Genomic DNA, 22,870 nt, shown 5'->3' with positions numbered 1-22,870 from the left:
GCTGTGGGCTCCCATCCCTCTTCCCCTGTTGCCCCAGGTCACTGCTTTGCAGACTTCTCTTTCTCAGATGCACTGGAGAATGTTAGCTGTGGGAGAGGAAGACGAGTCCTTCAGTTCTCCCGCAGAATCCCCCAGTGTCACCCTCACTGTGCTGTGGAAGTCCAGTGGGGCCCTCTTGAGGTTGCCTACGTACCAGTCGCATGCACCGACCTGAGCATCACAGGGCCCCTCCTCTGCACCAGGGCCACCATGTGCGCTGTGGCTTTTCTTGTGCTGTTCTCTGTTCTCCCAGTCCCAGCTGCCTGTGCCTTCCCTTGTGCTGTGCTTCTCCTTCCCTGTGTCTGGCTGTAGCTCACCCTCACGTTTCAGGTCAAGGGTGCCTTTTCTCCTGGCCAGGTTGTAAGGTCCCCAGGGGACACAGGTGATGTTTTGATCTGCATGGGTACACCTTACTGCGTGACTGAGCAGTCCTGGAGTTGACTGAGCTGGGGCCCAGGTGTTTCTCCTCACTATCGGCCCTGCTTGGTGGACCGAGGAGTGGGGTCTGTCATCCTGGGCCACCACGCACAGCCTGGCTGCCTCTTTGTAGCCCCAGCCCAGCTCTGTCTGCCCCCCATGTTTAAGCTGCCTAGGCTCATCCACCTGCCGTTCTGTTCCAGGATTGTCTGCTCCGGTCCCCAGAGGGAGGAAGGGGAAGAAGACAAAGAACCAGCTGCTGCTCCCAGAGTTAAAGAATGCAGACTGGCTGGCCACCTGCAACCCCGAGGTGGTCCTCCATGACGACGGCTATAAGAAACACCTCAAACAGCATTGCAACAAGTGAGTGCCCCCTGCCCCCCCCCGGCAGCAGCTCCACTCGGGCTGTCCAGACTCCTGGGGTAGCCATGGGCCTGTGGGGGACTCCTGCTGATCCTTACCTCCGTTCCATCCTGGAACGGTAGGATGTGTGGTCTAGGTTGGGTCAGGATCCTGTCACATAAAGCCTGTCTTACTCACTTAGCAACATCTCCTCTCCCCCCAGAGCCTTGATTCTCTACTAACGCAGCATGTACGCCTGAGGGTTTTCTGACTCAACTCTCTAAATCCAGTTAGGACACCGGTGATTTCGTTGTTCTCTCTCCTTCTGCCCCTGAGGTCACGTTAGGGAGAGCAGAAGACGGACCTTAGTGGCCACTGCTCTCAGCCTCTTCCTCCCCCCTGCCAAGTTGCTTCCTCTTCTAATTCAGTGTTGCTACTTGTGACACGCATTTGAGTGTATCCCTGTATCTCTGGGTCCTCGGCCAGCCCCGTGCGGAGGGAGGGATGCGAAGGAAACAGTGACAGAAGATGAAACTGCCCTTGTGCAGTTGAGTTTGGGGAGGTGGGGCACCTGAGCCAGATACTCGCGTCACGGTACAGGGGACATGTCAGAACTTAAAGGGCCCTTGGAGATGCACCCCCCACCCCCCAATTCCAGCTTCCTAGGGCTGGCGAGGGTGATCTCCCTGGCACTCCTGCTCGGCAGTGAGCAGGCCTCTGCTGCTGCATCTCTGGTTAGAACCATAGAATTTGAGTGATAAATAAGAGTTTAACTTCCTAATTACTTTTGATAGGGTTTACTTTCCTTCCTTTGACATCAACCTAATGGTCCTGTGGTTGTCGCTGGGTTGTATTCTTTATTGTTTATGGATGAAATCTGGTCCTTTCCCTTCATCTCACCAAACCATTAAAGAGCGGCCTCATGTCCCAAACTGTAAAAATCTGCACAGAAGTACAGGCTCTTTGGGACGGAGAATCCAAGGGCACATCCGTGCTCGATGGTGGGACCTGCCTGGGGCAGGACCTGGTAGCAGGCTCCACGCGACTGACTCAGAGTCACCACAGATGGACACGCAGAGGAGGCAGCCTTGGTAAGAGGACTCACAGGAGACCTCGCACTGCAAGCTAACTGAGGGTGCTCTGCGACTCTGAGCAGCCATCTTTCTTGAACAAATGAGACATATGGTAAAAAAAAAAAAAAAAGATGTTTGAGGAGAAAAATTAATCTGACAACAGCAAGATGGAGTAGGTCAACCTAGAGCTGAATGGCCATCTAGGAGTATTCTGTCATAATTAGCGTATTGATCTTGAGGACCTAGAGGAGGGTGAGTTGGGGAGAATGGGTCAACTGTGAGAGACATGACCAAAGAATAACACTAACTCTCTGATCACGAGCTTCGCTGGCTGGGGTGCTAACAGCGCTTGGGCCAGGACAGAATCAGGATCCTTACACTCACTGACCGATGAAAAGCAAAATGAAGGACTGGGGTCTTTCTGCCCTCCTAAGTCAGCGGCAGCAGCATTTGGCTGTTCTATTCACAGCTGTACATGTGGGTGTGGAGCACTGAAAATAGGCTGAACCGGAGAGGTTGATGGAGAACTTCCCTGGGCAGCTGCGGCGATGATCACAGAAGGTGACCAGAACCTATTTGAGGAAGGCCATAACGTTTCTAACCACCACCCCCAAGACGTCTCCCGAGTGCATGCCTGACCCTGGGAATTGAGGAATGCGGTAGGGGCGCCTGGCTGGCTCTGTCCACAGAGCGTGCGACCTTGATCTAGGGGTTGTGAGTTCGAGCCCCACGTTGGGTGTAGATTACTTTTTAAAAAGGAATGCAGTAAAGCATTTCTCTGCATTCAGAGATGCTGAGTATTATTTATTACCGTGAATCTTACGGAGATGGCTATCCTCTTCAGTTCTGGCTCGGGAAGAGCCCGAGCCTCTGAGTGGGCAGGGACCTTGCAGCTCTCCCCACTCAACGTGGGAGTTCTGTGGGCGGTCCCCAGAGGGAACCTTCAGCCTGTGCTTGAGCCTTCCTGCTGACGGGAAGGCCCCTTGCTTACCATTTCTCAGCAAGGCTCATTTAATTACCAGATGATTCTAATTAATCGTCCTTTGTATATCGAATCTAAAATCTGCTTCCTTGAGATTTCCACCTATTGGTCTGGGGTCCTCGTTCTGCCTTGAGGCACCTTGGAGAACAGGCAGACTTTCTGCAGCAAAACTGGATTGTGTGTTTTTAGAATTGTGGGCTCTGTTAGCAAATGTATTGCCATTCCAGCACCTGATAAAGTTTAAGATAGGCTGTGAGGTCAGAGCTGCTTGGATTTAAACCCCGGCCCTCTTACCTATCAGCGGGTGCATGACTTAACCTCTTTGTGCCTTCTTTTTCTTTCATCTAGAAAATGAAGATGATAACAGTCCCATCTCTTAGCACTGCTGTTTGGATTAAGGGAGCTAACACACACTGCCAATAGTCAGCGCCCAAAGCATTGTTCAGTAGCAGTGGAAGCATAGTATTTAGGGACAGGAAATTGTCATCAAGAGAATTTTAAAAAGTTAAAAGAACAACTGCATCAGATCCAAGCTGTAAGTCAGGAGAGTGGTCATCCATTTGGGGGTGGAGGTAGTGACTGGAAGGGGACCCAGGGAACCTTCTGCTGACATGTTCTGCTTCCTGGTCGCGGTCCTAGAATCACAGTTTGTGGAAATTCATCTAGCTATACGTTTACCTAAAGTGCACTTTCTGGAAATATAGTTCATATCAACAAAATGTTATAGAGTTTTTGTTTTTGTTTTCAAGAAAGAGATGAAGGAAAGGGCAATGATGCCACCCAAATATTAATGGGTTTTGTTGGACTCGAGGGTATTACAGACCTACCCCAGTTCTCCTTCCCTTTGAGTTTAGATGTCAACTGGGATTATCCTCTCACTTGGGGAGGGTTGCCCCATCCGTCCTCCAAACTGATTTGCTTCTCATTTAGAGAAAAGTGAATACTATTTACTTTAAATTCTATTCCCTCATGCTGTAGATTTTTCCAAGTATCAACACATCTCTGTTTAGAAAAATAGAGATAGCTCTTTCATTTTCAGGAGAAGCTTCCTCCAATTGGGCTAGCTCTAACCAGGCAGGATTTCCATTCCCAAGGCCTCCTCCTTCCGGTTCTTACTGAGGAGGTCAGCAAGGTAGAAGGGTCAGTGACTGTTGTAAGTTCTTCAGAGTTGTTACTATCTGAACTTTTAAAAAATAAATCTCAAAATCATTTGAGTTAACTGACAGCTGAGGTAAGGAATGGCGCACCAGAAAGATAAGTGGGTTTTTTCCATTCTGAAACTTCTACTTTGTCTTTTGCCACCTACAACTCAAGCCCACAGTGGCACTTTATATATTTTTTAAAAATTGTCAAAAATAACCTTTCCTCCCTCCTCCAATTCCCATTCCCTGCCCCCCAGAGGCAACCACTGCTAACCTGGTTCTTCCAGAGATATTCTGGGTATGGACCAGCTTAGGTGAATGCACAGCCTTCTTTTATCTTCCCTAAAATAACATGCATTTTACATACTATTTGTGCTCTGTGCCCTCTTTCTCTCTCTTTTTAAAATAACTTCTGTGGAGGTCAGTTCCTGTATATGTAAATGGGACTTTATTTTTAACAGTAGCTGGCCTTTACTCCTGCCTGGTTTTGAGCAGGTTACCAGTCCCTTTTGAAACCCCTTAGCAACTCTGCTGCGCATGTGAAGCATCTCCTTGCCGCGGGCGACGTCTCCGTGCCTGCCCTCCCCTTCAGCCTCGTTCCGTGTCCGTCAAGCCTTCCCCACCCTCTCCCCCCACCCCCCACTCTTCTTCTGTGCTGTGATTCTTTCCTGGTTGGTCTCATCTCACAGTTAGATGCTGTAGACGCGTCCAGAACAGGGCCAAATCCCTTACGTTCATCGTGTGCCTCACAGAACCCAGCGTGGAGCCCAGCACACAGTAGTTGCCCAACCAATACTTGCTTAATCGCCTTGTCTCGAACATGTTTGGTGCCTGTCCTCGGAGCTTGAATGTGCTCCGTGCAGAATCCAGGGAACTGAGCCCCTCAGGAGGAACGACGTGGTATATCCTAGCAGTTGCCGTGAAAAAGAGTCCTAAATACCCGGTTTAACTGTGTGCAGGTGAAACTGAAGGCAGCACCATCCAGCCTGACCTGCTCTTCAGTAAATGAGAGAACGTTAACCAGCCTCTCAGGACGGCGCTGCCCAGGAGGTCCCTGTGGGAGGGTTGAGTACGCTTTTATAGAGCCCGGGGAACCGTGTTTCTGCTGCCGCCCAGGGCTCACAGGGTGACCCAGCAGGTGATGGTGAGATGTATTTTTCCATGTAAAGTGGGGATAATCCCGGTAGCATCTGTCATCAGTACGTTGGGTTTCGTTTTTCTAGCGCTTTCTCATATATTACTTCCCATCACGAATAACGTGGGAACACCCACAGAATTTCCCGGCATCCACCTGGGGTGGCAGCTCACAGGCAGCTCGTGGCTCTGACACCTGTGCGTTCATGTGTTCACCTTCCACAGGGTACTTTTGCGAGTCCGGATGCTCTACTACCTAAAAGCTGAAATACTGGGAGAGGCAGCTGAGAAAGCGTTTGAAGGAACCCCTGCCAGGTAAACCAAGTCAGCTGGAGCTCTCCGAGCTCTCAGTGCTACAGAGCTGCCACACGGGGCCTATTCTCGGCGAAGGACAAAGCCTCCCGTGCTCCTGGGGGCCCGTGTTCGCACCCAGCCCGGGGTCAGTTACCTGCACGGTAGGGCAGGCAGGGCCCTTCCACGCAAAATGAAGGAGAAACTGTTTCTCCACAGTACAGCTCTTGGTGAGGTCTTGAGTTGGTTTGCTTTTCCCGTGGTGGTGTAACATTGAACAGTCATTTCTCTGCCTTAGCTTGTCACTGAGGTGCAAGTATTCATACCCTGATACATTCGGTGTGACAGGTGTGTGCTGGGTGTTTTTGTCAGAATCCCACTCTTGGCCACAGTGCTCTTCCACATTTGGGGAGTTCTCTGTATTTGCTAATCATACTTATAATACCTGGTGCCGTTTGATTGTTTGCACCTTAGTTTTGTAAATAAGTGTTTCTAAAGCTGTAGAATCCTGCGGAACTCTCCCAAGATTTCAGAGAATGAGGCTGCCATGCTCCCAGTTACCACTAGATAAAGCCAGGCAGCCTCCTTCCCCTTCCCCAGATAGGCTTTTTGTTCCAGTCCTCTACAATGCCTATCGTTGCTGGGGAAAACCAGAGGGGGTGGGATTTCATCTTTGCTTTGAGATTACCTATGGCCATGGTTTCTTCTTCTTCTTTCTGTCCATTGGGCAATGCTGATGGCTTTAGTGGTCACAGGGTGGGAGGGAGGACAATAAAGAAGGAGAGCAGTAAAGGACATTGACCATCCTACCCACTCTTGTGAATGGGAGCACCATTACAATGACCATCATTACCTGATAATGTTTTCTGTAGTTACTGTAGTCATTTCTAATGGGTTTAAGGAGGTTGAGTGCTTTGGTGAAAAGGTTCAATTTATGGGTCATAGAAATGCAACAGAATTCAACCTGATGATTTCTATGAGGTGTTATCTGGCAGAAGTAATCTACCTGAATTTTCTCATCCTGCCATGCTTTCTTAGAACACGTAGATGGAGGGATCTGGATAGAACATGGAGAGTCCATTACCCACACCCTCCTCTCCTTTCTGCTCTCCTCAATCTTGGCTGTCCTTGGCCCTTATTGTGCCATGAGGAATAAAACGCATTCATTCCAGAAAAGTCATTCAGCTCATGGTCACACCCTGGCAGAGCAGTGGGCCCTACAGTGGAGCCAGATAGGGAGCACTGCCTGGAAACGTAGGACCCTGGACCACCATTCCCACTGAGGGAGCTGGGCCTGGGAGGGACAGTTAGCCGTGTGTCACAAGAAGAGCCTGTTGGAAGAAGAAACTTAAGGTGCTACAAAGGAGCCATCCCAGACAGCTGGGAGGTGGGAGAGAGGAGCCATCAGGTGGATTTTTCTCCCCCAGACCCAAAGCCTTAAAGGATGGTGCTCAAATGAAGACAGTGAGCCGAGGGTCCATGTGAGCTTTCAGAACATGGACAGAATTCAGTGAGGGGCTGATGGTACAGGCCTGTTAGTCCTATAGGCCTGTTCCTGAGATCAAGTTACATTCATCCCTTTGGCCAGGAGCAGTGGAGTTAGTGATCAGTTTTGACCCAGCAGACCACTGCCAGGAAGTGCCACCTACTGTGAGACTCTGAGAGGCTGTCTTCAGCTCCCAGCATGTGCCAGTGCTGACTGTCTTATTCTCAGTGCTCAAGATCTCTACTTATTGAACCAAGATGATTAAGGGAGTTTTCAGCATTTGATCATGTGTGAATTCGACCAAGTGGGGAATGTTCTACCTTCAGTTGACCAATACATGGATGACTTTTGCTGTGGTTCTCAACTAAAGATGGTTGTCTACATTTTACATGTGGACCCCAATTTCAGACGTACTGATGGGTTCTCCAAGAGGTGCTTCAGGGTTCTGTGTCAGTCAGCCTTCCAGTCTAAGAAGCCTGGGAAGCAAGTACATATGTGGGAATAGCTTCCTGGATGAGGTTGAGGGGAGGTCCTGGTTAGGAAACCGTGGCCCACAGCCTTCTAAGTCCTTCTGACTTCAGCCTCTTAGCATGTGACTAGGGATGTGGCTTGATACAGAGTTCAGCCAGTAGTTCTTGCATTGTTTTCTGTCTGCATTGAAGGAACTCTGAGTCCACACCCTTCCTTTCACAGGGAACTAGAAGTGCCTCTGCCTGACATTGACTACGTGGAGATCCCAGTGGATTGGTGGGACGCTGAGGCCGATAAGTCCCTTCTGATAGGCGTGTTCAAACACGGTGTGTATTTCAGTAAATGCTCTCCCCTTCCTGAGAAACTCCATAACCTGTGCACATCTCTGCTAGAAAGTAGCCTCACCTCTGTCCTCTCAGATGAATGTGTGAGTCATGAAAATATGGTGAATGTTTGTAGGATCGGTGAGGAGCTTCACAAGGGCTGCTGTGGCAGCAAAGAGCCTGTCGGGCCTTGGCCTGCCTCGTTCTCCTTCACCCTTGGAATCCCAGCACCTGGCCTGGTTCCTGGCATACAGTAGGCACGTAGCATTTCTTGAGTGAAGGAATAAATAGGGAAAATGTTAGGTTTTAGCGTTTCATATGTATGTAGAATTCTAAAATCATTCTAGATAATCTGCATGTTTCTAGCGTGTATCTTTTTGCCTCATTGGTGTAACAATATAAGAATATAAGATGGTACGATCCTCTTTTTTTAAATATGGTAACCAAGAGTCCAGAAGACTGAGGGAGGTTTTGAATATCTTGGAAGAACTGAAGTAAGTACCTCCTTTCCTCACTTCTGGCACTGTCCTAAGCACCTGTCCCTGCCCTCAGCCAGCGGTCAGGGTCAGTGATGGAAGTGCCATGTGACAGTCAGTGTAATGTGCCTGGTAGATCCCTTCCTTGCTTCGTGAATAACTGAAATCTTAAATTGGAGAGGATTCAGAGTAGGGAGAGTTGGTCATATCTGACTTTCACTGTTAGTTCGCCACTTACTAAATTTAAGACCTTGAACAAATCATAAATTTCTCTGACAAGTTTCCTCACCTGTACCATGGGATAGTATCAAAGCAGCCCAGCTAGAGAGGATTGTTTGAAGATTCAGTGAGAGCAGGTCTGTAGACGCCTAGGGCAGGGCTAAGCAGTAGATAGAAGCGGAGAAGATGTTTAGTACTATTCTGCTATTACTTATTCCTCTCCCTTTGGAAAGTTAACTTTCTCAGGTACGCGTCGTCAATGGAATTCCACATTTGGAGGCCAGCCAATTGCGTAACAGCTATGCCTATACTTATTTTAATGAGGAATCCCATCAACACTTGGATTCTGGTGTTAGAGCGGAAGGCCCAGTGCCGCCCAGAGCCCTTTTGTCAAATCACTGGGGTTAGGATGAGCAGTGCTGTCCATTAGAACTACCTGTGATGATGGAAGAAGTGTCCTATCTCTGCACTGTCCACTGTGGAATCCACCGGCCACATGTGACTATTGAAATATGATTGATACACGTGAGCAGCTGTATTCCTAATTTTATGTAATTTTAATTAATTGAAATTTAAATAACCACATGTGGTTCCTCTTTGGGACAGTACAGGGCTGTGCAGGAACTTCGCGCTGAAGTGGGAAGAAACACATGACCTCTCTGTTGAGCTCAGGGAACCACGGTGCAGCCAAAACTTGGTTTATCTAATTTGGGAAAGAACCCAAAGACCAGTTGCTAGAAGCAGCCACATTAGAGCATCTGAACTTGGTGTGCAAGAAAGTCTGTTGACCCTGTGTTTCATTTCAGTGGTAGTTTTAGGGCACATGGCCACACCCTTGGAAGAGAGAACGTGAGGTGGAAAGGGGACACAACGTGAAGCCCCAGCAGGATGGCAGACAGAATCTACACACTTCCCCTCTGTCCCTCCTCCGACCCAGCACACACACACCACAGACATACAGAAGGGCTGGGTAGGTTAGGACAATAACGTGAAACTACCCGGCTGCCCATGAAACAAATAAAGGGAAATCCCCGAATGTAGAGGTCACTTAAAGCCAGAGCTGAAAGCTCACTGCCAGGACAGCAAACCAGAGGGACTGGGTTTCTGATGCCCACACAGAGAAAGGAAGCAGGCCCCTCCAGGAAAAGAGGTCAAGAAAAGGCTCTTTGGCCCAGGGAAGCAGAGATGGAAGATGAGGTAGAAGAGAGAAGGCGGTTGCCATGTGAGGGTAAAGCAAGGTGTGCCAGGCAGATACTAACAACAGCCAGAAACCGAGCATGGAAGACCTAGAAGACCTGGTATGGCGAAGTCCGTATCCTACCAAAGGTCTTTAGGGAAGGAAGGATAGTTTGGGATAAAGAGGGTCTTTGCACAACGATGGTGGGTGTAGTTCATGAGGAAGATGTGGCCAACAGTGTGGCCTCAGAATATGTCAGAGGACAGGACTCCAAGGGGGCACAAGACCATTTCTCTTGTAGGAAAGGCAAGTTAGCACTGGCACCGTACCTACTAACTTTATCGTCCCTGAGCCAGCTTTAGGGTAGTAGGATTAAGCAGTTGATCTCTCTTAGTCTTACATGGGGAATGTTCAGGGGTCAGCCAGATGGTGTCAGAGGTCACTTCCATACCTAAAACTGCTCTGCTTCCTGAAGCAGTTTGGGAGGGTCTAAGTGAATCATTCCTAAGCTGATCATTTTCCTGAGGTCCTAAGATGATGCATCACCCATTCCATTCAGATTCCCCCAGATTGCCAGTTGAGGTGAACTCAGTAGTCTTAGGGGGCAGGTGCATGATGCCTGAAGTGGCTGGTTGTGGTGTATGACGACTTCAGACACTGTAAGGTGTACCTAGCACTAAGGGACAGGACCTAAGCCACACATGCGCACTCAGCCCTGTTCAGTTGAATGTTGACATTGGATCTACCCAGACTACATGGGGCAGATGCCTGTGGCTGGCTTCATGGACTCATCCTCCTTGGAGGCTTCCAGAATCCAGATCACATGCTCCCCCTGACTGGAATGCTACCCATCAAACATTCTGTGAGTGTAGCCTTAGACCCATCCTTATCTAGACAACGTACCAGCCACCCCTATGTAACTTAGCCCACACAACAGGTCTTACCAGGTGACAGTCGAGTCCCCAGATACCCAGCAGCTGGTAGAGGTTTGAGGTTCTCAGAAAGCCGAGCTGTGTGGTGTTCACTTTTCAGGAATTTGTGTCAGGAAGCCCTCTGCCTCTGTTTCCATCTCATGGAGACCTAAATATGAGCTGTGATGCTGCCACCATTTTCTTTGTGAAGAAACACAGCCGTCCATTGTCTGAAGTTCCGTGGCTCCTGCAGGCCACCCCAGACATACCCTGCTATGAGCAGATCAGAGGGGTAGAGCCATGGTTCCGTGTCCGAGCTAACCCCAGTGAGAGACTTGCCTGCACCTTTGGTTGTTTGCAGCAAGAAGGGCCCTGCAGCAAACCTGTTCTGAGTGATGCTCTTGGTAGCTCTCTGTGCCCTCTAAGGCAGCCTGGATTTACGCAGTTTGTATTACGATACGAAGTTTAGCATTTCTGTTGACATTCTTAGAAAGGAGCTTCTAGACTGAAGAGACAAGCAGCCCATACCCCTCAAAGGCTGTCACCTACTCTGTTTATTGGCGTTGCTCTTAGGGGGCCTACACCTTGCAGGGCAGTTGTTGGGGTTTTCTGGGACACTGAATCAGTGACTCTTCCTTGCCTCCAGCTTCTGAGCTTAGTGAGAAATAGGAATGCAGAATCTGTCTGGTCTTCAGACCAACACAAGATAAGAGAAAGAGTGCAGAGTGCACTGCAGCCGGGTGGTAGGCTGCCAGAAGAACCTGGCCTGCTTCATGCCCTTGTCAAGCACAGAGCACCTGAGGGCAGGACACACGGACAGTAAGCCTCCCTCGGGTGTAAAGGCTGGCGGCGAAAGCTTTCAGCCTCTCACCTGTCAGAGGAAGCACCCCTCTTTCATGGGGAGCAGCAGGTAGAGATAGCAGGAATTTCCTCAGGGCAGCAGGAACATTGAGGACATTCTTGTTTTGCCACAAACTGTGGTAGAACACAAGGAGAGGGTGCAAATGGCTCTTTTACAATGATTATTGGAGAAAATCTGGGCAAAACTGACCTCATTCAATCTTCTGTTGTGCGTGTGTGGTGTTAGGCCCCGCACTAGATACAGAATGTGTAATGCTGAGAAAACAGGGCCAGATTCTTTCCCTGAGGAGCCCACAATCTCATGAGAGAGACTGACAATAATCCAGTAATCATCTTAAGGAACAGCAAATAAAGAACATAAGGCCTCACAGTTTCTCCTGCCATATGCCTCATGCAGGCAGCACCTGTCACTGAGACGGCAGAAGAGTCACTTTGGATTAAAAGATGAAGTACCTGCGGCTCGTTGGAAAGCCAGGTGCTGCCTGCGGGGTGGAGGACAGAACTCCAGCCATAGGGATGAGGGAACAGAAGCCAGCATGGAGGCCGCACACCCAGCAAAGTAAACCCAAGTCTGTTATGAGCACCCGTGCGGGTTCTCCGTCACCTGCGATGGGCCCTCTCTGTACGTGCTGCAGAGCTGGAAATGGACCTTGTTTCCTGGGAGCGATGCGGAAAGGGTTTTGACCATCTTGAAAGTGTTTCCCTCAAGATAGTTTGCTATAACAATAGATTTGGATCTTTTCTGTGACCAGATCCTGTCTTGTTATCAAATTACATTCCATTCAGTTAAACACACACACACACACGCACACACACACACACACACACACACACAAAAATTCTCATGCCTTTATCAAAAAAAAAATTCTCATTACTTTATCAAAGTAAAAGTGATGTTATTTCATTGTTTTGGCTCCCTTTCAGGGGTCTCTTCTGAGTGAAATATGCTCATTCTCTGTTTGACTTTGGGGATGTGGTGAGAGGTAATTCCAAAGCCCTGGCCAGTGGATTAGGATTTCATACTGAGTTGGTGAATATGGAGGCAATAAATCACTTTTAATCTGATTAACAAGCACCATAGGCCTCCTTGTATTTTATCTCTTGTATCCATCACTTGGTTCAGTTTCTGTTTCTAAGACATGGGAGGAAATCAGACTCAGAAAACAAGCCCATCAGGAGGTAACAATGTGTCCAGAGTTGGGGGTTGAGAGGAACAAGTTGCAAAACCAACTTGCCTGGTCCCCTTTGCTGTCCAAAAGAAGTAAACAAGTGAGCATTCATTACATCTGTACCTAGTATCTCTTCATGGACACAGAACATTTACGTCAGCTTTTATTTTTGGTCAAACACTTACTCATAGGTGTCTACTTTTTAGCTCAAGGATCTTCTTCTGATAGGAAATCTTACAGGATTCAGTTAATCTTAAATAGTGTTTCTGATTGTTTTATTTTTCACTCAATAAGGGAAACAGTGATTGTGCAGGGCCCAGGGGAGAGTTGGTGAGTTCTGACATGACTTCTGACATTTCTCGTTACCCCTGATCAGGGTATGAGAGGTACAATGCCATGAGAGCAGACCCAGCACTTTGCTTCCTGGAGAAAGTTGGGATGCCAGATGAGAAGTCCCTTTCTGCAGAACAGGGTGTTACGGATGGGACCTCGGACATTCCTGAAAGGTGAGCCATCCGTGATGTGACATGTTATGCCATGACTCTCTGACCTGCTCTTTGGACATCCAGCATTCTCACAGTCTCTTCTCATAGCCCAGCATGTCCCTTAAATCTTGCCATGCTAGAACCACTTTCCAGGACTGCCTCAATCGCTAGATCCTGTTACATCTTGGACCTTTTCTTGGACTTCTAAGCATTTTGAACCAAAACTAGTTCTGTTATTCCTGGGTTCCTCAAGCTGTCCACCATCCTACCCTATTCATCTGTTGTCTGGTCAGAGGATTCTTGAGGAGGAATTCAGACCTCTCATACCTGGCAAAAAGCTAAGAGGCACTGCGAGTACAGTCTTCATGACCTTGAAATTCCTCAGATGAAATCCTGACAGCATTTCAGAATGCATTGTTCATGCGTTCGGTGAATTTAGGAGCCACTGCTTCATGGCTGTGGCATCTAGGCCTTATTTATGGGTTGTGTGCAAAAAAGCATAGAAGCATCTCCTTTGGCTGAGTTTTACTTACTGTTGGCATAGCCCCCAAATGTGTAAATTTGTTGGAAAGCTAAATAAATGGCCATAAACTGTGGTGCAGCTATACATACGCACATATACTTACCCACACATATGTGTGTGTGTGGAAATATAGATATATATATGTATTTATAGAGAAACATTTTATGTTATCTCTTAGCTTGTGTTTGGTAAGCTTTGAACTGCTCTTCTCCCCAAAAGTAGCAGATACTGCTTTGCATTGCCTAGGGCTGTGGCCAGGCCCAGCCAGGGGGACCTGTACTGCCAGGAGCTCCTGACCACTTGCTAAGGCCAAGAAAAGGGTGAAATGGATTTTCCATCTGTCCTTAACCCGTGATGAACACTTTAGCTACTAGAACATTCTCTGCTCCAAAGAGAAATTTCCTCTGTGCAGATAATAGACTCATTTGGAGAGATGTTAACAGAAGCCCAGGTGAGTGGTGACACTGATTGTAGATGCGGGGGAAAATGCTTCACGGGTGAGGTACCTGAACGCAGCGGAAAGCTTACATTTTTGTCGGGCGTCCGAGAGGTAGTTAGGGTAGGTAAGGTTCTCCTGCCTCCAGGACCTGAGCAGCATCGATGAGAATCTTTGAGACAGGAACACTTCAAAGTCCATGTAAGATCGGGCATCAGCAGTGGTTAAGCTCATAAGACAGAAGACTTGAGGCAGCTGAGCTCGAGGTAGGTGTCTGCTGCTGAGAGGGCAAAATGTCCTTCCTTCCTAGCAGGAGCAGCCCCGCTCCCTCCTGAGGAAGTGGCTGCCACCACATAAGGGATTCTGCCTGAAGCTTCACCCCGCTGTGGGGGAAGAGGGTTGGGAGCGCTTCTGGACTCGCTAGATTTGCACAGGCTTCAGTCTCTGGAGTCTGTCCTCTTATTTAAAAGGCCCATGTTCAGGTAACTCTCGGTGGGCAATCGTGACCTTGTTTGTGACATTATCACTGTCAGACAGCTGGCCTCTGTACTTGCAGTAGACTGCAGCCAGGTGGCGGGCTGCCGGAAGAACCTGGCCGGCTTCATGCCCTTGTCGAGCACAGAGCACCTGAGGGCAGGACACCCGAGTGTCTGAGTAGATCATCTCACACTGTAGTTTCTACTGAGTGGGGGTCCTTGCCCGTAGCAGTTACGACACTGGTAGAAACCAAGATTTTGAGGCCTGTGGGCAAAGGGATCCACTAATTTTCCTTTCGATCAGTGATTTAGGGGGTTTTCTTGCAAACATTCTGGTTGCAGAATAGCTCCTGGGTGGTGCATGATGCTTTTTATTTTACTTGCATTCAGAGGCAACATGGATAAAGAAGACAACACTGAAGACAAGTCCGACGGCCCACAGAAGCAAACGGTGAGTCCCGCTGCTGTGTTGTAATCCACACGGTGTTCAGGGCCGAGATGCATCCTCGTCTCAGCAGCGGGCGTGGGGAGCTTGGTTGCCGCGCTGCCATTGCACTGCATTCGGCCCAGCATTTTACTATAGACGTCGTCAACATACAGACTGCATTGACCTTTAATCTAGTTGATTTTGATATAACTATAGATTTTAGATGCACTGTAAGATACAATACAGGGTGATCCCATGTCCCTTTTATCCAGGTTCCCCCATGGGAACGTCTTGCAAAACCGTAGTCCAGCATCACAGCCAGGATGCTGACGTTGTTAGAGTCAAGATACAGGACGTTTCTATGACCACAAAGATCCTTCGTGCTGCCCTTGATGGCCACATCCCCTTCCCTCCTGCCTTTGCCCCCTTTGTAATTGGTGGTGACCACTAACCTGTTCTCCATTTTTATAATTCGTTACTTTAAGATTATTTCTTAAGATACGTACTAAGAATTTAAGAATATATATTATTAAATGGAATCATAACAATAAGGGGCCCTAGGGGGTTAGCTTTTGTCATTCATCATAATCCCCTGTGACTCCTGCAGGTTGGTTTCTGTAACAGTACTGCCCTCCTCTTCATTGCTCTGTAGCAGTCCATGGTCTGGATGTCCGAGTGCAGGAGTCTGCATTGTCTCCAGTTTCTGACTGTTAGAAATACCTTTAGAACGGGGCGCCTGGGTGGCTCAGTGGGTTGGGCCGCTCGCTGCCTTCGGCTCGGGTCATGATCTCAGAGTCCTGGGATCGAGCCCCGCATAGGGCTCTCTGCTCAGCAGGGAGCCTGCTTCCTCCTCTCTCTCTGCCTGCCTCTCTGCCTGCTTGTGATCTCTCTGTCAAATAAATAAATAAAATCTAAAAAAAAAAAAAAAAAAAAAAAGAAAGAAATACCTTTAGAAGCATCTGCGCACAGATTTTGCATGACCACGCATTCCCGTTTCTGTGGGATAAATGTCCATAAGTACAGTTTCTGGATGATACGGTTACTGCATGTTTAGTTGTTTTTTTAAACTGCCAAGTTGGGGCGCCTGGGTGGCTCAGTGGGTTAAAGCCTCTGCCTTCAGCTCAGGTCATGATCCCAGGGTCCTGGCTCTCTGCTCGGCGGGGAGTTTGCTTTCCCCTCTCTCTCTGCCCGCCTCTCTGCCTACTTGTGATTTCTGTCAAATAAACAAATAAAATCTTGAAGAATTAAATAAAATAAGATAAACTACCACGCTGTTTCCAGCGTGGCCATACCCCTTCACATTGCCGCCAGCCCCGCAGGAGTGGTTGGTCCACTTTCTCCTCATCTTTTGTTGGCTTTTGGTGTTGTCATCATTGTAATCGAGCCATACTTATAGATGTATAGTGATATCTGGTTGTAGTTTTAATTTACATTTCCCTAATAACCGATGATGTTTAACGTCTTTTTATAGGCTTAATTGGCCATCTGTAAGCCTCTTCAGTGAAATGTTTCATCGTGTCTTTTGCCCATTTTCTAATTGCATTGTTTGTTTCTTTGTTTTCCTGTTGGTACTTGAGAGCTCTTTATGTAATCCACATTCCCGGCTTTTGTCAGACATGTGGTTAGCAAGTACTTTCTCCCACCCGTTGTTTGTCTTTTTATCCTGTTTACATTGTCTTTCACAGAGTAACAGTTTTTAATTTTGAGGAAGTCCAACTTACCAATTTCTCTTTTTATGGGTCATGCTTTTGGTTTTAAGTGTAAGAATTCTGCCTTTCTGTGGATCTCAAAGGTTTTCTTCTTTGCTTTCTACTAAAAAGTTCCTTAGGTTTAACATGTAATTCTGTGGTCCATATTAACTTAGTTTTCATGTAAATGGAGAGCATTAGATTCAGGTTCTTTTTTTTAACCTGTTGCTGGCCGGTTGCTCTAGAACCATTTGTTTTAAAGAGCTATCTTAAAAAAAAAAAACAAACAAAAAACTATCTTTTCTACATTACATTGCTTTTACACCTTTGTCGAAGTATCAGTTGAGCGGATTTGTGTGGATCGATTTCAGGCTTCTCTGTTCTGCTCCATTATTGGATTTGTCTGCCCCTCTGCCAGTAGCATGTAGTATCAATTATTGTAGCTATACCGGAAATCTTAAAATTGGATAGACTGATTCTTCCCACTTCTTTTTCAAAATTGTCTTGGCTTTTCTTATTCTTTTGCCTTTTCATATAAATTTTAGAGTACTCTTATCTGTAGCTACAGAAGTTCTCGCCGGAATCTTACTAGGAATTGCATTAAACCCATATATCCCTTTCAGAATTGACCTTTGCTATAATGAATCTTACTATGTATCTCCCCATTGATTTCAAGCTCTGATTTCTTTCATCACTATTTTACAGTTTTACAGAGAACAATTTCTGTACATGTTTGTAGATTTACATCTAAGTATTTCATTTCCTTTGGTGTGATTGTAAATGGGATATTTATGTTTATCTTGTATCCTGCAAACTTGATCAGCACTATTTCAATTCAAGGTATTTTGTGATTTTCTATGTCAGCAATCCTGTCATCTGCAAATAAGGGTAGTGTTATTTCTTCTTTTCTGACATACATGCTTTACCTTTCTCTTTCTTGCTCCATTGCCCTGTCTGAAGCTTCTGGGACTGTGTTGAATGAATGCTGAGAGCAGACGTTCTTGACCTTGTTCCCGATATTAAGGAGGAAGACATTCAGTCTTTCTTCATTAAGTATAATGCTAGGTCTAGCTTTTTTGAAGGTTGTCTTTATTGAATATGAGGCATTTCCTTGTATCCCCAGTTTTCTGAGAATTTTTATCATGAATAGATGTTGAATTTGGTCAGATAAATTTTTTGCACCGATTAATATGATTGTGTGATTTTTCTTACTTAGCTTTTCCTGTGGTAGATTACATCGACTGACTTTCAAATATTAAATCAGCTTTGCATCCCTGGATAAACTGGGATAAATGCCATTCAGTCATGGTGTATGATTCTTATTGTTAAATTCTTTTATTTTCTTATTGTTAAATTCTATTTGCTAATATTTTGGTAAGGATTTTTGCATCTATATTCATGAGGAATATTGGTCTGTAGTTGTCTTTCAGTACTTTGTCTGCTTTTGATACCAGTGTAATGTTAACTTTATAAATGAATTGGGTGTTGCCTCCAACTGTTTTCTGATAGAGGTTGTCTAGAATTGGTATTAATTTTTTTTCAATGTTTAGTAGCATCCTCCCATGAAACCATCCTGGAGATTCCTTTTTGAGGGAGTTTTAAAATTATGAATCCTACTCTATTTTATATTGACTAAGTTATAATCATTGGTGTTTTTTAAGGAATTTGATTTATTTCATTTAAGTTGTCAAATCTGCGTGGTGTTCATTATATTCTTTTATCCTTTTGAATTGTAGTGCCGTTCCCTGTTTCCTTCCTGATACTGGAAATTTGTGTCTTTTCCCTTCTTTTCTTTATCTGTCTTACTAGAGATTTGTCTACGTTGTCTTCTTCAATAATCAGCTTTTTATTTCAGCTCTTTGTCTTCTCTTTTAATTTCACTGATCTCAGGAGCCTGGTGGCTCAGTCAGTTGGGTATCTGCCTTCAGCGAGGAGCCCCATGTCAGGCTCCCTGTTCAGTGGGGCGTCTGCTTCTCCCTCTCCCTCTCCCTCTGTATGTGCGTTCTCTCTCTCTCTCAAATAAATAAGTCTTTTTAAAAAAATTTTTTTTGTTACAATCCCATAGGCCCCTAATGCTTTTTTTTTTTTTTTATTAATCTATGTTTCTTTTTTTCAGATCGGGTACTTTATGGTTTTCTGTTTTTGAGTTCCCTGATTTTTTTCTTTTTCTCCTGCATTCTGCTGTAGAGATTGTCTGTTGTCTTTGTTTTGTTTTGTTTTTTAGGGTTTGGTTATTGTATTTTTCAAATCTAAAATTTCTTTTTGGTTCTTCTTTAGATTTTTGTTTCTTTGCAGAGATTTTTTTCATTTGTGGCACGCATGTTCAGAATTGCTCATTTGATGACTGGTTTAAATTTTTTTTTTTAATTATTAGGTTTCTTTTTAAAGGTTTTATTTATTTATTAGACAGAGATCACAAGTAGGCAGAGAGGCAGGCAGAGAGAGGGGTGGAAGCAGGCTCACTGCTGAGCAGGGAGCCTGATGCGGGACTCGATCCCAGGACGCTGGGATCATGACCTGAGCCGAAGGCAGAGGCTTTAACCCACTGAGCCACCCAGATTTTTATGTCAAATTCTAAGATTTCTGTCATTTCAGTGGTAGCATTTATTGTCCTTTTTCATTCAGTTTGAGATCTTCCTGTTTCTTGGTATGAAATGATTTTTTTGCTGAAATCTGGACATTTTGGTATTGTATTATAAGACTTGGGATCTTATTAAAACTTGTGTTTTAGCTGACTACCTCTGACTCCTGTCTTGCAGGGGAGTCGGGTGGGGGATGGGTACTGCCTCGTTGCTGCCAGGTAGGAGGAGAAGTTCACCTTTCCAGCCAGCCCCCAATGAAACCTGAGGGGGATATTTCTCATTTTTGCTACACAGGAGTGGAAGTTCAGCTCTGCCCGTGGTCTTTGCTAACGCTGTGGATGGGGGTGGGGACCTCGTTACTCCTTCTCAGAGATGAAAGTCCCGGCTCCCCCACTTGGCTCTTCGACACGACCCCGGCAGGAGTATGGGGTGTCCTGTTGCGGCCTGGTGAAGGTGGAGGTCAAGATTCTCCACTTGGCCTTTGGATGTGTTTGGCCATGGATGGGTTGAGCCAGTTTTTTTGTGTTCTTGGGCTGGAAGGTAGCAGGTATTGCCTTAACATTTTGTGTACTCCTAAACTGCTTCTGTTGAGGCTCTGGTTTGGTTTGGTTTGGTTTGGTTTTGTCCGCGCCCTTCGGCGTTTCTAGGTAGCCGGCTTCTTTCTCCCCAAATCTAGTAACAAAAGTTCAAAAAGAAAACCATGAAACTCACCACTATGTCATTCGTTGGGTCCCAAAGTCCCTAGCTGGTTTGCTTTCTCTCACCTTTCAGAGTTCTCTTAGGTTTGTTTCATATATGATGTCCCGGGTTTTAACAGGGCTTAGAGCGAGCAATAGGGAAACGTGCATTTTCCCAGAAGTCTGCATTGCATTTTACAAATGAGTTTCTGGGGCCTCTCATAAGCAGACTGAGACCTTACCAGGGCCCCAGCACCATTTGACAACACGTGTTCCCTGGCTTTGAGTTAGAGAGCAGATGAATCTGGTAGGATTTCATGGATTCTGAATCCCAGAGGTTACTGAACAGTTGTCCCCAACTGAATGCATTGCCAGGATAATCTCTCATCTTCTCTTCACCACCACCCAGAAGTTACCAGTTCTTTTCTTTTGGTTCTAGTTGGGGAGAATGTGTGGTATTTACTTTGGCTTCCATCAGCTCTAATTCCTGTAACAGTAACAATGACATCACTTCCCCAAAGTAGGAAATAATTATCGTTCAAAGTTTTGTTTCCATATCTCCCCATGGTCTGAGAAGCAGTGGATTGAAGCAGATCAGCATGAAACTTCTGACCCTGACCTAAAGGAAGTTGGGTTCTGATGTCAACAGTTGAAATCCAGGTTCTGCTATTCCGATGCCTGGCTTCTCCTGTTACTCCTTTTGTCTGGAATTTAGGATGTGTTTTTCCGTAGAAGCAATTCAAGTACCAGAGAAATGCAAGTAATGCCTTATACTTAATAGAAGTTCACTTTTTCCAAAATACTTTTTCCATTTGTTGCCATCGATCCTTACCTTGGCTGAGGACATAAGCACTTCCGATGTTACTGCCCTCCTTGGAGGGCTGCGGTCACTTAGGCCCAGGAGCTTTAAGGGACTTTGCCAAATTCATACAGCTACCAGGGGATAGAGTTCAGACTAGATATTTTCTGGATATTCTCGTCTCGTGTTCGCTAATCAAGTATCGTTTTCATAGCCAAGAAAGCAGAAAGTATTTCAGCTGCCATACCTACCACTTCTGTGGAAAGGCTGCCACAGCCAGCCCAGCTCTGAACGATGTTCACGGTCAGGCTTATACGCTGAGCTGATCCATCTTTGATTGTGGAGACATCTGGGCACCGAATGCCTTGTGGCAGAATTGTAAAATAACTCGAGTTTCCTTACAGTAGGGTTAAACTTCTCTAGAACTACATTTTATTCATTTTTTAAATTAACACCTGTATTATTTATTTTGCTTGTGAAACCCTAAAACCTGGGCTGTAGAATATAATCAAAAGCAGATAGAATGGGGCACGGCTTCTCCCAGATTCTGAGGTGGACAGATTATAAATAGATTAAGCTCACCTCTGGTCCATGTGCTAACATAACAGATGTAGAGGGAGAGACGATGTCTGAACCCAGTGAGCTCTCCCACCCCTGCTTCCCTCCCTTCCCATACCTCCTGCCCCAACCCCAAATACACTGGCTGGTGTTTCCTTCTCCCAATTCTGTTCACAGGCAGATCAGCAGGCAGGGCTAAAGCTGCCCAAAGAGTCTGTATCGTCTATAACTAGGGGAATTCCTCTGAATTAAATACACATGGGCACAGGGGACAGTTAATAGATGGGCACAATCCCAGTATGGCAAGGAGCCCTAACACGTGTGTAAGTGGTTTCTGAATGTTCTATCCCCTCCGCAGCCTTGCCATCAGGTCATTCCAGGTAGCTTTAGGTAATTCTCAGAGTCCATAGGAAGAAGAAAGAAAGAAAAAACTGGCTCCCAGTTCGCTCCCTGCATTCTGTTAGTTTCCTCCTGGTGCTGCAAAGAACAAAACTGTTCTTTCTCTCCTCTCTGATGGGATTCTAAATTTTTTTAAATTATTCAATTATTCATTTATTTGACAGAAATCATAAGTAGGCAGAGAGGGTGGGGGGAAGCGGGCTCCCCACTGAGCAGAGAGCCCGATGTGGGACTCAATCCCAGGACCCCGAGATCATGACCTGAGATGAAGGCAGAGACTTAACCCACTGAGCCACCCAGGCACCCCAGGATCTTAAATTCTTGAGGCCAGCCAACTACTAACCTTCGTGTCTTTAAATGTCTCTTCAGGTGAAGTGCCCCTCGTTCTCTGCTTTCTTTCTATTGTGTTGTCTCCAGACCCTCACTGTGCCTGTGCCTTCCAGAGCACACGATAGATACAGCCCCCTTAAGATGTCAGAGGGTCAGAGAATCAGGATGTCAGAGTTAGAAGGCACATTTGAGATCTAGTTTATTCCCTTTCCCCCACGCTCTCTCTGCTTTAATACCAATAGAACTTGACTGGTAAACAGTTACAGATTTCCCATGCATCTGGAGTCCGTGAATACGCAGAGACGTTCTGCGGCACTTAGGCTGAAAGCTTACTTGTGTTTGGGAATGGTCTGGAGCTTCAAACTGTAAACAGAATCTCTCTTTATCAAACACGGTATGATATAGGGAGAGCAACAGCTCTTTTAACTAAAACAGTGAGAAGGAGCAGCCCACTGATACAGTCACATCTTCTAATGAGCGTGTCTTGTCCTCGCTGTGCAGCTGTGCCCGCTACAGGTGCTCTCTGACATAGAAGGTCTGTAACTGGAGGAGGAAGTCAGAGCCAGAGTGAGCTTGGAAAAACTCTCATGAGAAACTTAATGCCTAAAATGGTGTAAATCCCAACGTAAGAAAAAGTCAGTTAGGAAAAGTAATAATTATTCTGTTCTTCCAGGTTCAGACATTGAGGGTTCTTTGCACTCGGTAGTAATGTCTGAATGTGAAGTACCTCCCGGCTAACGGCGTGTTTCCTCTCCAGTTCGGCGTTGTTCTTACCCCGTTCTAGAGCGACCAGGAAGCTGAAATAGTTTTCATCAGCTTCAAAAAAAAGTCCTTCTGGCTAGAGGGTACAAGAGCTGTGTCTCTCCTCCTCAGTCTTTTTCTGTACCCTGCCCTCTTTCCCTATTAAAATCCTTGAGTCACATTAATGACATTTGGTGTGCATCTACTTTCCACATGAAGTTTATGTAAGAGTAGAA

The 22,870-nt window shown here is 46.3% G+C and overlaps 1 protein-coding gene across 7 annotated transcripts in view; it reads left to right on the top strand.

Annotated features, from left to right (window-relative positions):
- The window catches only part of CHD6 (chromodomain helicase DNA binding protein 6), a 197,257-nt gene that overhangs the window by 148,786 nt on the left and 25,601 nt on the right, over positions 1 to 22,870 (top strand). For all 7 annotated transcript variants that reach the window (XM_047744091.1, XM_047744090.1, XM_047744093.1 and 4 more), the window contains 5 exons: positions 660 to 819; positions 5,355 to 5,444; positions 7,600 to 7,703; positions 12,890 to 13,019; positions 14,824 to 14,884. In XM_047744091.1, the coding sequence (XP_047600047.1) occupies positions 660 to 819; positions 5,355 to 5,444; positions 7,600 to 7,703; positions 12,890 to 13,019; positions 14,824 to 14,884 (545 nt within the window). The remainder of the gene's footprint in view (positions 1 to 659; positions 820 to 5,354; positions 5,445 to 7,599; positions 7,704 to 12,889; positions 13,020 to 14,823; positions 14,885 to 22,870) is intronic.

Source organism: Lutra lutra, chromosome 9, assembly GCF_902655055.1.
Source record: "Lutra lutra chromosome 9, mLutLut1.2, whole genome shotgun sequence".
Taxonomy (NCBI): Eukaryota; Metazoa; Chordata; class Mammalia; order Carnivora; family Mustelidae; genus Lutra; species Lutra lutra.
The sequence above is the reverse complement of the archived record's forward strand: the minus strand, read 5'-3'. Positions and strand labels throughout refer to the sequence as shown.